Genomic DNA, 14,048 nt, shown 5'->3' with positions numbered 1-14,048 from the left:
AAATCTGATGGGTGAGATGAGTCAAAACAGTTTCCCTAATGTATTTTCTGAAAATATACTCTTTTGGAGGATTAAAAATATAAATTTCAAGCTTATTGGGCTAAAAATGACATTTTCGGCCCAATGAGGCCCAATATGCGAAATTTTCTGTTTTGGAGGGCCAAAACTGTGTTTTTCTGTAAAACAGGGGTCTATTGATGTTCCAAGTCCTTTTCAAAGGTTTAAAATGCATTCTAGATTTAAAAAGGACCAAAGTTGCAAAATTTTCTAATTTGGGCCAAAATTGTCAAAATTGCGAAAAAAAGGGGTTATTACCGAGAAAACTGCAAATTTCAGGGACTAAAACTGTTTTCATAGAAAAATATGCTGAAAAATATCAATTTCAATAATTTTTGGTGTTAAAATGTCAAGAAAAACGATTTTTGGATCAAACCGGAAAATTTTTAAATAAATGGGTTGAAAAAGTAAATTTTACAAACAATGAGGGGCTGAAAACAGACAACTTTCAAGGCTAATTCAATACACGCTATGCTAATTCAATACACGCTATTTGATCAAATGATGACACCGCAACTATCGACGCAATACAATACACAACAATACCAAAAATCGTTGTTAAACGAATTGGTTCGGTCTCGAACCAATAAAAATCCAAAACTACTAACACGACGACACTATGATTCATACAAGTAACATTTGGGAATTCACTATACATGCGAGTGTGCACAGACGTCTACGCACCATCTTTGGGCCCCAAAGTGTAAAATCTTGTTCGTCGGGCCTAGCTAGCCCGATGCCTGATCTTAAGGCCCGAAGACATCTATCTTACGAAGTGTGGGTTTTACCGACCTAACACAACGTAAAAGGACTTTCAATGGCTTGTATACTATTGGTCCCCAAGGGTCCTTTGGTATTGCTAGTAAAGTCGACATTTCATGCGAGGCGGGTCTAGGACCCCTCGTACATTTTTATCCCCAACCGGTTAATGGAGTCACCGAGGTCTTCGCGCCCTCTTTCTCTTCGGATGTGGGACTACATATAGTCAGGGCGGTTGGATAACATGATTAGTACGAAGGACGCCTACGGGGTCTTTAGTATAGCTATAAACTGGTCGTTTGTGTAACGCGTGTTTGTAGTAATTAATCATGCTCAAAAACAATCTGACGTCGCCTGGGACTGACACGACACGCTATGCAATGGTTTCAATGTGATTTCATGGAATTCAAGGAATTAGGAAAACATCGGGTTTTCCTAGGGTTTTTCAATACATACGGATTCGAAACGAACACAAGTTTAATGAACAATTTTTTTTTTATAAGTATAGAGACAAACAAGCATACCTATGGATCTTCACAAACGTTTTCAAAAGCTTTTCTTTTCAGAAAATATCGGATTTTCTGGTGGTTTTCAAATGACACGAAACATCGTTTAACAAATACCGCTTATGAACTCACCAACATTTCATATGTTGACGTTTTTCAAAACACTTGTATTCTCAGGTAATCAGTGAACCAACGAAGAATGTAATCAGTGATGACTTGCAGTTGCTTATTAACGAACCGAACACTTTATTTTTGGGAATGTAACGTTTAAACAATGTACTTCATGTAAACTTTATCGGTTGTACTATATTAATGCATGGTGATGAATGTTGTTACGTTTCATATGTATTCAATGTTATGGTATTCAATTAAGTCACACTAGCCCCCGGACGTTTCCGCCGTCTGGTTCGGGGGTGTGACAGGTTGGTATCAGAGCTTTGTTTATAGTGAACTAGCATGTCGAGCCATACATTGATATGCAACTATAAACCAAAAAGAGGGACTAACATAACTCTGAACAAAACAAGTAAATAAAACACGCTTGCTTGCATTAGGAATAAGAACATAACGCCGAATCAAACACAATAATGCTGGTATCTCGGTTAAATTGGGACTGTTCTTAGTGATACCAAGGAGTGAATGTAGCCTGATCAACTACATTCTCTCCAAAGTAAAACTAATGCACGTCGTGATGAGATCGGGATAGCTAGGGAACCTAAAACTATACCCTCCTACCACTAAAAAGAGAACGCCTACTTGATCTATGCGATGACTGTAACACCCTAGGAATAACGTTAGCATAATTACACACTCTCGCAGACCGCATGGCTGGTTTCCATCACCCCAGAGATCCCTATTTCCCTAACCAGGGGAACAACGGATGGTTAGAAGAGGAGCCCGAGGAGGAGCCTGAGGAAGACCCCGAAGAGGAATCTGACGGGGAACCGGAGGCCGAAGTTGAGGGCGAACCTGCCGAACTGGAGGAAGATGAAGGAAGCTTCGAGGAGGATACCGATGATAGCGAAGGGGGTGATTCGGACGCGGAGTCCGAAGTCATCAACCCCCTTACCCGATCAGGGTGCCTGCCTATCGTGTAGGCCCCACTGGCCCTACACCTCCCTGGGGTATTGATCTTTGGAGATGGAGCAGACAGCAGGGACAGCGACCCCCGTACGGCATGTCACGCGAGTTCTTTGACTTGAGAGACGGAGGACCGGCTGATCGAGCCCTTCCAGTCATAAAAAATCTTATTGGAGATGGGTCTTATTGGACCATAACAAATCTAATTAGCCCTAATAGGTCATAAAAATCATTCTTTGATTTTTGTTAGGCCAAAAATCATCTAACTTAACCATAAAATGGGCTTAATCATACAAAGCCCAATTATTTTTCCTTCCCCTCTCCATTCTCGGCCCAACAACTCAAGAAGAAAGAGTTGACTTTAGTATTGCCACCTCACTTTTACCCACAGGACTTCCATGCTTATAACTCATATTCCCATGCAACCATCTCATCAAAGTGTCTCTTCCCCTCTCTCTTTCTATCCTCGGCCGAAGACACAAAGAAACACACACACACTTCACAAAAATTCACTCTAAACCACTCTCAAGATCATCTTCTTCTCCTTTGAAGATCTCGAAATTTTGGCTTGAAATCTAAGGATTTTCATCAAGTAATTCACATCTTTGGTAATTTATTTCTTTGATTCATAACATATCTTCTTCATTTTACCAACAATCTCCCTTATCTCATATAAAATCATGATCACTCTCTTAGAAATCATCTAAGTTCGAGATTTACCAAAAGGACTTGCTAGGATCGAAACTTTCTTCATTTCTCTCTTCAAAACCGAAACCACAACTCAAGGTGAGCTTCATACCCCTCTCTTTTCGGTTTTCATGTGTTTTAGGGGGATAATACATGAAAATGTGTAGATCTATGTGTATGTGTATGTTATGTGTGATTTTATGCATGTATGTGTATTTTTATGTGTTTTTGTGATAAACATGTAACTAAAAAGGGGTGATACTCGAGATCTATGATATGAGAAAAGAAACAAACATAATCTAAGTTATTTTACACTAAACAAGTCAAGAATAATAACTTATAAGATTATGATAAACATATTTCAACATAAAAACCCATTTTGGAGCTTAAAATGTCAAGATATTCAAAACTAGGGTTAAAAATGGCCAAGTTACGGTTTCTTAAGGGCCGAAAGAGTCAAAACAGTTTCCATAATTTTTTTTCTGAATAATAAAATTTTCAAAGGACTTGAAATGTAAATTTTTAGCTTAATGGGCTAATTTTAGGCTTTTTGGCCCAATAAGCCCAAAATTGCGAAAAATGACAATTTAAGGGGCTGAAATGAAACTTTCATCAAAACAGGGGATAAATAGTGTAATAAAACTATTTCATGGGTCGAAAATGCTTTTCACTACCAAAAAGGATCAAAAATGTAAAGTTTTTGGATTTTGGGCCAAAACTGTAAAAGTTGCGAAAAATAGGGTTTTAACCGAGAAATACCATTCTGGAAGGGCTGAATCTGTTAACAAATAAATTTTGGGTTAAAACTATCTTTTCAACAAATTTATATTGCAAAAGCGTCAAGAAAATGTTTTAAGGACTAAAAATGAAATTCTTTTATATAAAGGACTAAAATTGTCATTTTTATAAAAAGAAAGGTAGTGAAAAGGTCAAACTTCTACTTTTAAACAAATTAATTCATTAAGTCGAAATACAAAACCACGACTACCGACAAAACAGAAAACGAATACACGTTTAACTCCAAATATCGTGATACACGAATCTATCGGTCTCGAATCGATACAAAATAACAAACGTTAAATCAAACCCTTCAATAGATACGCGATACCTACGATGAGAAAACTTAGAAACTTTGGGCTTGAGAGTTTCAAATCATGCCTTTTGGATCTTGCAAGTCCATCAAAATGATCTCTGGTCCCAAAGGGATAACGCTTATATGTTATTGGGCCTCCTATGATCCAATTCCGTGTAAAAGGACTTTCAATAGCTTTTATGTGCTATTGGGCCCTAGTGGCCCATTAGTAAGGCTAGTAAGGTCAAAGTAATCAACTGCGAGTTGGACCATCGTGTCTTTCGCATCCCCGACAGCCTAAGGTACTTACGATAGTAGCAGGACATAGTGCTCCTCTTCTCTTCGTTCGCTAAGGCTTATGAGAAATCAAAGTAGACGGAATTAGGACGATATTCAAGGTGGAGTAATCAATATTCATTCGATATGACGATACAAAAATTAGTAATCACGAATACCTTTCGACATCGAAAAACATCGGGTTTTCCGGGGAATTCAATACTACTCGCTCGAAATTTCTATAACTATAATACAAAATACCCTTCATATATATGTTTTTGAAATCATTCATGCATCAACTTATGGATCTTCACACTTTGATAAACAAAAGTCTTTTCAGAAAATATCGGATTTTCTAGGTTTTACAAACTACACAAATCATTTTATTACAACATTGCTAATGAACTCACCAACATTTCATATGTTGACGTTTTTCCAAAATAACTTGTATTCTCAGGTAACAGGTTAGCGGAAGGGTAATATGAAGTAATGTTAGGATGTTATGTTGTTGAAAACTCTCAAACAATTTATGTTATGAATGTGTAATATTAAAACAATGTACTTGATGTGAACAATTCCAGTTGTAATATATTGATGCATGGTGATGTTTATGTTATGATTCATGTATATTCATGGTGATGATATTCAATTAAAGTCACGCGATCCCTCAGACGTTTCCGTCGTCTAGTTCGGGGTGTGACAGTACTAACTTCATTATGCATTGTTTCAGATGGTTTCTCCGTCATAAATTGCTTCACTACGACTAGGATCTTCATTAATGATCCTATTTTAAAGCAACAAAAATAGCATATTCTTTATTGTTAAGATTTCTTGCCAAAGTCAATCCATAAAGCACATCTACTAATTGTATCAATGCTTCCTCCACTATCCTCTACAATGTAAATGACGATTTCCTTCATTAGTTTGATTTTCATGTTATTGTTGATCTCTAACAAGTACATGAGGTTTATGTACTTAACTTTCATTTATGAAATATACATTATGTCAAATAGTTTTTGAATTATGTTTACCCTTATATTTCATTTCACTTTTTTTATTATATAATTTAAACTTACGTCAATATTTCTTAGAAAAAACATTGATTGTTGTCAGTACGATTAAGCATCTGTGTACTCTATACTTCTTTCATGTCACAACAATAAGGCAAAAAGAGGTGTTATTAACCATTAAAGATGATAATGTAAGATATAATTTAGGAATATTATATAAAGTGTAAATTGTAGATTTGTGATATTTATTTCTATGAAAAATATGTTATTTGATTGCTAGGTTACATATATTTTTTTGTAATTTCATTTTGAATTTGTATTGCCCTCTAGAAATCAACCATAGCCTTATAGACCGTTCCCTCATATCTTAGTAGGTCTTAGCATTTCCCCAAATTCAACTACAAGAAGTCCGGGATGCACTTCTTGAATCAGTCCTCTAAAATGAATTTCATTTTTTTAGTTGGATGAAGTGACCAATATGCAATGTTTGTGAAAGTTCATTATTATTTATTAGTATTAACCTTTGGCAAATTATATAATTGATATTATTTTTTGTTCATAGCATATTTTTTTGTAATAATTTCTTTGATCGAAAGATATGTATATGTGATTGGGTGTAGCCTGAAAAATCATATTTAGTTCTTATAAGGATAAAATACTTTAGAAATTGACCAAATTACAATGTTTGAATTAGATGTTTATGGTTATGGCAATGCACTTTAATTGTAATGTTTATCGAATTTCTTTGCAGAATTTAACGTTGTTGGTACATATGACAACTTAGTGTTCTTTTGGTTTTACAGGGCAAATTTGAAAAAAAAAAAAAAAAAAAGCCACATAAGCCTTCATGGAGGTTGGTACATCAAACAAAGTCAATTCATAAAGCTGCTACACAATATGTTTTAATAAAAGAGTCACATCATGTTGTGACAAAACAAAGATCATGTGGATCATTTATATTAAAAATTACTATATTAAAGAACCAAATTTCTCTAATATAAACATTAAATATTTTTATTTAACAAGTTTGGTTCAAAAACTCTAAAAATGAATCTAACTAATATTTTTTTATTAAAACTTCACGTAAGGCCTTGCCACCTATTAATGTGTGATATGTATTTAATTTATGTTTGTTGTGTTTAACGCGAGTGATAATCTAGTATGTTATTAAAATGAGGTGTATATATATAAATAATAATAATAATATTTAGTATTTGAAGCAAAAACTATTAAAAAATTATATACATGTGATACCAACATCATTCAGACATATTATTATCGGAATCGATTAAATGTTTTTATTTGATTTATTAAGTGTTATATCATAAGCTAAAAATATTTATTTTTTATTAATGATGTAATTTAAACAACTATCATTGAACATTGTATCTTAGTAGGGTGAATGTGTGATTACCGTCATTATTACATCACGAGAACTATTGTTTCAAATTGCGGCTCTTGACTGCTATTTTATTTATGGTTATGCATTTGCAACCACAAACTCGTAATTTTCGACTCTACTAAGGATAACTGTGAAAACTGTTTAGATTATACCACATTAATAAAACATAAGTTTATGATACGACACTTAATAAATCAAATAAAGATATTAAATCGATTCAAATATTGTTGGTATCATATGTATATGGTTTTTATCTAATTTTTCTTCAAATATTAAATATAATTATTATTTATATATACTTTATTTTAATAATATATAATAAAATTAGAATTAAACTAAAACAAAAAATAAAAATAAAACCAATTAAGATCACGTTGGGAAATCATAAATTTCCAAATCCTAATCTAATAAATAAGTAAATTTTTGCCACGTGGCAATAGCTAAGCACCCTCCCATCTATTTTTCCCGCTCAAATCATCTATGTGAACTTCCTCCTCTGCCCCTTATGCTGTAGATCCCGCTCAAATGTTTTAGAACTTATTGTATTCTTAAATTCGAATTTCAATTAATCCCTTAAAATCAAGAAATCATATATTCTTCAACCGCTCATCAAGTCTAATCCCATTAAATCGAAGATACCACTCCATATATTTTGATCTAAACCCTAATCCTCACAAACTTTCTCTGGATTTAGGCTTTACAATATTGAATCGACCGCCACTGAGCTCCATCGCCTCCACATAAGTGTTCGATTGAAAAGCAGATAGAGAGATGTATGCTTCCCCACTCATTTTTCTCTTATGTCTAGGTCATGTATAATCTCATTTTTGTTGGTTGCAATGAAGATGTATGCTTCCCCACTCTTTTTCTCTCTGCTAAAAAATCGTTGAACCAGTTGAAGATAGAGATATTGCTCTGCATCTCTCTTATGTCTAAGCCAGGTATAATTTCATTTTCTCTATATGTGCATAAAATCTCAGCCTAAACTTCTTGGGTCCACATATATTACTGATTTTACAAGTTTGATTTTGTTAAACTGAAAAATCTGTTGATCTTGATTATGATGTTATTATTTAATCATATTCGGTTACATTCTAATTAGATTAGGTTACATCTAAGGCTGGTGTGAGTTGCCTACCAACTATTCGATGAAATTCTTTTAAATTTCTTGAAGCATGAAAGCCCAATATTGATCAAGGTATAGTCTGCCACAACCAATTTTTGTTCTGTAGGACCTATGTTTACTCTTTCTTTTGATTAAATAGTGGTGGCTGAAAAGAGGTTAAAATCAGAAATTATGTGTTGAAATGCAATGACATTCCATTTTGTTTTGATCCTATAATCGTTCCAGATGTTTTTATTTTAATTTTTCATCTGTGTTATTTTCTGATTTCACAAGTGCAAGTTTTGTCATTTGTTTTCCCATCTTCATTTGTGATTTTCCATCTTTAGATTTGATTTGTCCATATAGCTGAATAAAAGCATAACTTGAGGGTTTCTTTTTCACTTGAACTTACTCAGGTTGTAATTTGTTTTATGATTACATGAATAGAAGTGCCCAACTTCCATCTTCACCAAGGGAACATTCCTTAAAAGTCGATAGTGACTCCTTTTGGGGAAGAATTCATCAAAATCTAATTTCTGAAAAGTCAAATATAAGTTAACCATGTTGAACAGGGACTTCAATAAGCATTTAAAGATGAAAGTTGATAGGTCTGCGAATTTAAAACAAATTTTAATCCTTATTTCTACTCAAACCATTGAAATTAAGTTTTTTTTATGTCTTATTGTCAAATTTTACTGAGTTGGTTTTTAATTGGAGAGGCGTATGATTGCAAATGTTTAGATTATAAGAAATGCATACTTGGAACCGCTTTTTATTGTTTTTGCTACAAAAAACATGAACATTTTAATTGTTACAGAAAGCTTTGTTTGGATTAGAGGAAACTAATCTTATAGTTGTTCTGATTCTGGTTCTGCCATGGCAATGCGTTTCAAGCATTCATCCTAATTGCATAACACCATTGGATTATCTTGCACAAGGCTGGCCAGAGCATTTTGCATTCCAGATGTACGATTCAGTACATGATGAACCTGAAAAATGAATACATAAAATAATTTGTTTAATTTGTCTCTACAAGTAAGTGATTATAGTTGTTATGGTTACTAAGAATCACAAAGTACCTTTATTGATTCTTTTCTGTTTGAACTGAAATCTGGCCAGATCTCTGCAACATTATCCTCAAGTACCATTTTCCTGCATCCATGTATTAGAATTAGAAATACCAAAATAAGAAAGAGGAATCCATAGTCAACATAATTAAGAAATAACACAATATACCATTTATCTACAAGCCAGTGTAACATTCCAGCTGTAACTCCCTTTGTTACAGAGAAAACAGGGAATAATGTCTCGGGTTGAACATGAGAAGGATCATAATTTCCAAGTACCCCAACAGTTGTATCAATTAACACGTCCCCATCTTTATAGGCACAAACCTAACAAAAAATAACTAACAATCAGAGTATCAGTCAAATATTAATATTAATATTCAATAAATGCATACATACATATACATATATAACAAAGAGACAAACATATGTACATGAATTCCAAGTATTTTATCCGCATCCTCGAGTTTAACTAACAAAGCCCTGAGTTTCTGTTCTACTTGAGAATTAACAGGGGTGTCATATATCCATTCTGCTTTATCTACTTTTTCTCATTTGGGTCAATGAAAACAAGTTACCCAGTAAGAGAATGAGATAACAGAAACTGAATTAATTAATTGTATATATATTTTTTAAAAAGTTAAAAACAAACCAGTTAAGAGAAGATTCAGCAAAGGGTCTAATGATTCTATAGTAGTTAACATTCACATTCAATGCTGCAGAAAGCCATGAAAAGTAAAGTCATGTAAAATAATCCAGTTTTTAATTATTTGTATCATAATAAGGTAAAGTATTAACAAATTTGATAGACACGTGCAAGCAAATTAAGCACCCTCAATCACAATATAATTTCACCTGTAAAAGTATCAAAGTATCAAGCCGGAGATAACTTTATTAGTTTCTCCAAAAAGGATAAAATACAGGCATGGAAAATAGGCTAAAGTCTTATATGGCAATATGTATATTAATTTAATAGTTCATTTTTAATAGGATTTAGATCGTTCCTTTTGTTTCACTAAGATGCATAGGATGATAACAATGTACTTATTTGATATTGAAATGTCATGACCTTTCTTTCTGGAGGTCTGTTTTCAAATTATTCAACCAATTTATGTACTTATCTTTATCTTTAACGTGTTTAGAATTTAGTGTTATAAAAACAAATTAAATAATTTAAATTAGCTTATTGCGTGCTCGATGAATTGAAGTTGATTTTTCTAGGATTCTCACGATTTTTTTTGTGTTTTTAGTTCAAATAATTTTTTAATGTGATCTATTAGTCTATTTCTGTTGTAGTTTTGATTAAATAAGTTTTAGATGTAAAAGTATTTTGAATCTCTAGCATTTATTCATCCTTTAAGTTATTTTGTATTTTGGAGTGCAAGAAAATATTAGAAAAAGACTTTAATTATCATTTGCTTTGCTTTAATTTAAATGAACATATGAGTTTTATTTTTGTATTTAAATGAAGTAAGGGCTTTGTTATTTGTGTTTGTCATAACTTTATTGCTTTTGAAATTTTCATATTGGCCTAACAATATATTATTATTTTAACATAATAATAAGAAAAATATTAGTTTAATAAAAAAAATTATAACGCAAATGTATTATATATTTGTTGAAAATTAGTTCTCTTAATAATAAGTAGGAACGATAGTTGTTACTATTTTTTGAAAAAGAAAATCAATTTCACAAGATAGCCTTAAAGTAGCAATGTGCTTTAAACTACATTGTTATATATAACAAGAATGGCTCATGGTATTATTTTTTTATTTGATGAAATAAATTTTATTAATTTATCTTCATGATTGATTGTCTATGTTTTTTTTCCAATTATTACAATTTGATATTTCATTTTACAAAATAATCATTTACCATTAAATTAGGCATAATGAACATTGGCTGTGTATTCAAAACATTTTGCATAATTAATTCAAAAAAACATTTATAAAGTTACAAATATAATATCTAGGTTTCTAAAACAACAATTGTTTATAAATCTATTGTTAATTGTTATTACACCTATTAACAATTAAATAAATATTTATTATGCCTATTATTGTATCACCCGTGGTTTCCACAGATATTAACCTAGTAAAATGTATAAAATCCAAGATTAGAAAAGTGCAAAAATAATGTGCGTTGGAATTATCAGTCCCCTATTTAAAAACGCGTAAACCTAGAACGACTTGGTCGATCGTCTTACGTTAATGTATTTGTCTTCTTCTTCTTCATAGTGATCCACTGTTCCCCTTCTTCATCTTATCTGGTGAGTGGTTTTGTTAATCGTTGATTCTCGTTTAAGATCTTTTCTTTTGCCTTTTAGTATATGCGATGATGTTATGGGTACAAAAATGATCTGATTCACTGACATTAAAATCTTGTGAACAATATTTATAGAATATTTATTTTCAAAATAAATTAGATAATGTAGTTGATAACGACGATCAAGTTTATGTTATTTGAATATTTGTGTACATATGAGTTAGGACATCATCTTATCACCAAAATATGCAGTCGGCTTATTGATTGCAAATATCACAAACATGTGCTTATATATAGAAAACGAAATTAAATCGAATTGTATCACTAATATACATGAAAAATAAGCAAATCACTAAATATATATAAATGCTCCATAGTTATTCGTTCACAAAGTACAGTTACTTTTTCCATTTTATGAAATTGTATAAATTCCTCAAATTTGAGTTAATTTGGATAACACTTGTACCTAGATGCATGATAGAACTAATATTGTTCTGACTTCTGAGAGCATAACCCTTTATTTATTAACTTTTTTTTAGTAAATATATGCAAGTGTATTATTTGTGTCCAGTTACTCATGCTCATTACATAGTTTTCAATTGATGAAATTTTAAAACGTCTGCTGCATCCGTTTACATAAACATGAACATTGACAACAATTCTAAAGTAGAATCAAGTTATGCAAACAGAGATGCCATAGGAGGATTCTTTCTAATTTCTTTTGCCAATGCCATGAGCTCAAAGTTTTGTATTGATTTTTAACAAAATTACGAGTAAAGTTTCTATACAAACAAATAATGAAAATTCCTTATTGGATTCAAACAAGATTCTTTGAAAATCTTGAAAAGCAAGATTTACATCTTTTGTAATACTAATAAAGCTTAACTCTATTTTTACAATGGTTTTGATTGCATCCTGATGTTGGAAAAATGTAGGAGTACACAATGTCAGATTATCTATGCGAACAATTGATTGTTGAAATATTTACATGACTACCACCCAAATCCATCCTCCAATTTAGATCACTCTCTAAATCGTTATATACTTGTATCTCTAGCCCTGGTTTTATATGCATGCACACTTTTCGATCCCCGAAAAAGATCCTCTTGAGACATGCAAATAATGATGATATAAAAAGAGCACAAGACTTTTATACATTACACGGAAAAGACGAATTGTTATTGTGTTTGGAACGTGGATACAATGGTATAACAAGAGACAAGTTTCCTTGTAGCACATTTGTCAGAATTGTTGGTTCATGTTATCGAACTTTCTTTTTGAAGATTAATAATAATTTGAGCCTATGGAACCCTTCAATTAGGCACAAACTAAGTGTGCCTAAATGTCCTCAGAAACCCGATGAACTTGAAACATTCCCTTGGGCAGGGATTGGGTTAGGATTTGACCCAATTGGTGATGATTACAAAATTGTGTGGATATCAGAGTCAAGAAAAAGTTCATTTGTTTATGCGGTAAAAACGGGCGCTTGGTGTGAGATTGCCTCCCCTACACCTCAGTTTTCTTATGTGTTACCCAAGGCCGTGTTTTTCAATGGAGTGTTGCATTGGGAGATACATTGTGATCATATCAAATCACAAGACATATACCTTCCTTCTTATATACTGACATTTGATTTGAGCACTCATGTTTTTGGCATGATTCGGTTGCCTGAACCCGATTGGTGTTGGAGAACAACAGGACTAACAACTATCCAAAGTTCTCTAGCTTTGATTTCTTATCGTATGGATGTTGATGATACTTGGATTCGGGTATGGAGAGATAATTCTTGGTATGTGGTTTTTAAATTAGGAACATATCAACTTCCAATTGAAGGAGCTTTGCAATTGAAACCACAACCGAACATCAATGATGGTGATTTGTTGCTCAAAACTTTTGAGGAAGGGGTCCAAGTTTATAATCCTAAGACGAGGTTGTGATCAAGAGTAGTCAACTTCAATGATGCTTCTTACGTAATAAACTTTTTTGAGTATGTCGAAACCCTACATTTGTTAGACAAATCAACTATATGATTCTGGAGATTGGTATTTTCAATGATTTATTTTATTGTTTTCCATCAACATGAGACGTTGGTATGTTGAAGTCCCGCTAAGGACGAAAGTTTAAAATATTAGAAGTAGAATAGTGGGTGCTTGTGTAAATTATTTTAAAAAGAGTATCAATAATGTGTGTGTATAGTCACAACATCTATATAAAATTGGCAACGATGATATATAGATATATGAGTCGGATTGATTCAAAAGAGGAATGCACACCTGGCACAATTGTGGTCTAATATAGTTTATGTATCTACATACAAATGTCTAGTATAATGATGTGTCATGTTAGATTGAAACATTAAATAAGTTGAAAGAACAGGAGTGGGAGACTTACTTAGAGAGACGGAAAAGAAAAAGTGATAACATGGAAGGAGTAGAATTTAGGGAAGCGGATGAAATTCACAATAAATTTAGAGATGAAGGGGTAGGAGGCCAATGATATTGTGAAGGATGGGATATTAATGAAAAAAATGAAAACTTAAAAATAATGCTAAGGCGGTCAATCTTGATCCACATGACTCAACTTGAAAATAAAAGGTTACATTTGGTTTTGGTTTGGGGAATGTTCGGTTTTCCTAAAATATTAAAAATTGCATATATCATTTTTCATGTTAAAAGTTTGGACTCTAACATTACTCGTTTAATTTTTGTATCATGTCAAGTCAACATGTTTAAGGGTTGAGATGTCTCACTCAAACCTATTTA

The 14,048-nt window shown here is 32.5% G+C and overlaps 1 protein-coding gene across 1 annotated transcript; it reads left to right on the top strand.

Annotated features, from left to right (window-relative positions):
- Window positions 1–12,359: 12,359 nt before the first annotated feature.
- Window positions 12,360–13,223, top strand: LOC145007447 (F-box/kelch-repeat protein At3g06240-like). Its single transcript, XM_078966384.1, has one exon. The coding sequence runs from the start codon at window positions 12,360–12,362 to the stop codon at window positions 13,221–13,223; it is 864 nt and encodes a 287-aa protein (XP_078822510.1).
- Window positions 13,224–14,048: the final 825 nt, after the last annotated feature.

Source organism: Lactuca saligna, chromosome 7 (genome assembly GCF_052625555.1).
Source record: "Lactuca saligna cultivar CGN05327 chromosome 7, ASM5262555v1, whole genome shotgun sequence".
NCBI classification, from domain to species: Eukaryota; Viridiplantae; Streptophyta; class Magnoliopsida; order Asterales; family Asteraceae; genus Lactuca; species Lactuca saligna.
The sequence above is the reverse complement of the archived record's forward strand: the minus strand, read 5'-3'. Positions and strand labels throughout refer to the sequence as shown.

Coding starts and splice junctions, on each gene's coding strand:
- LOC145007447 (XM_078966384.1), top strand. CDS start 12,360: ATGCACACTTTTCGATCCCCGAAAAAGATCCTCTTGAGACATGCAAAT.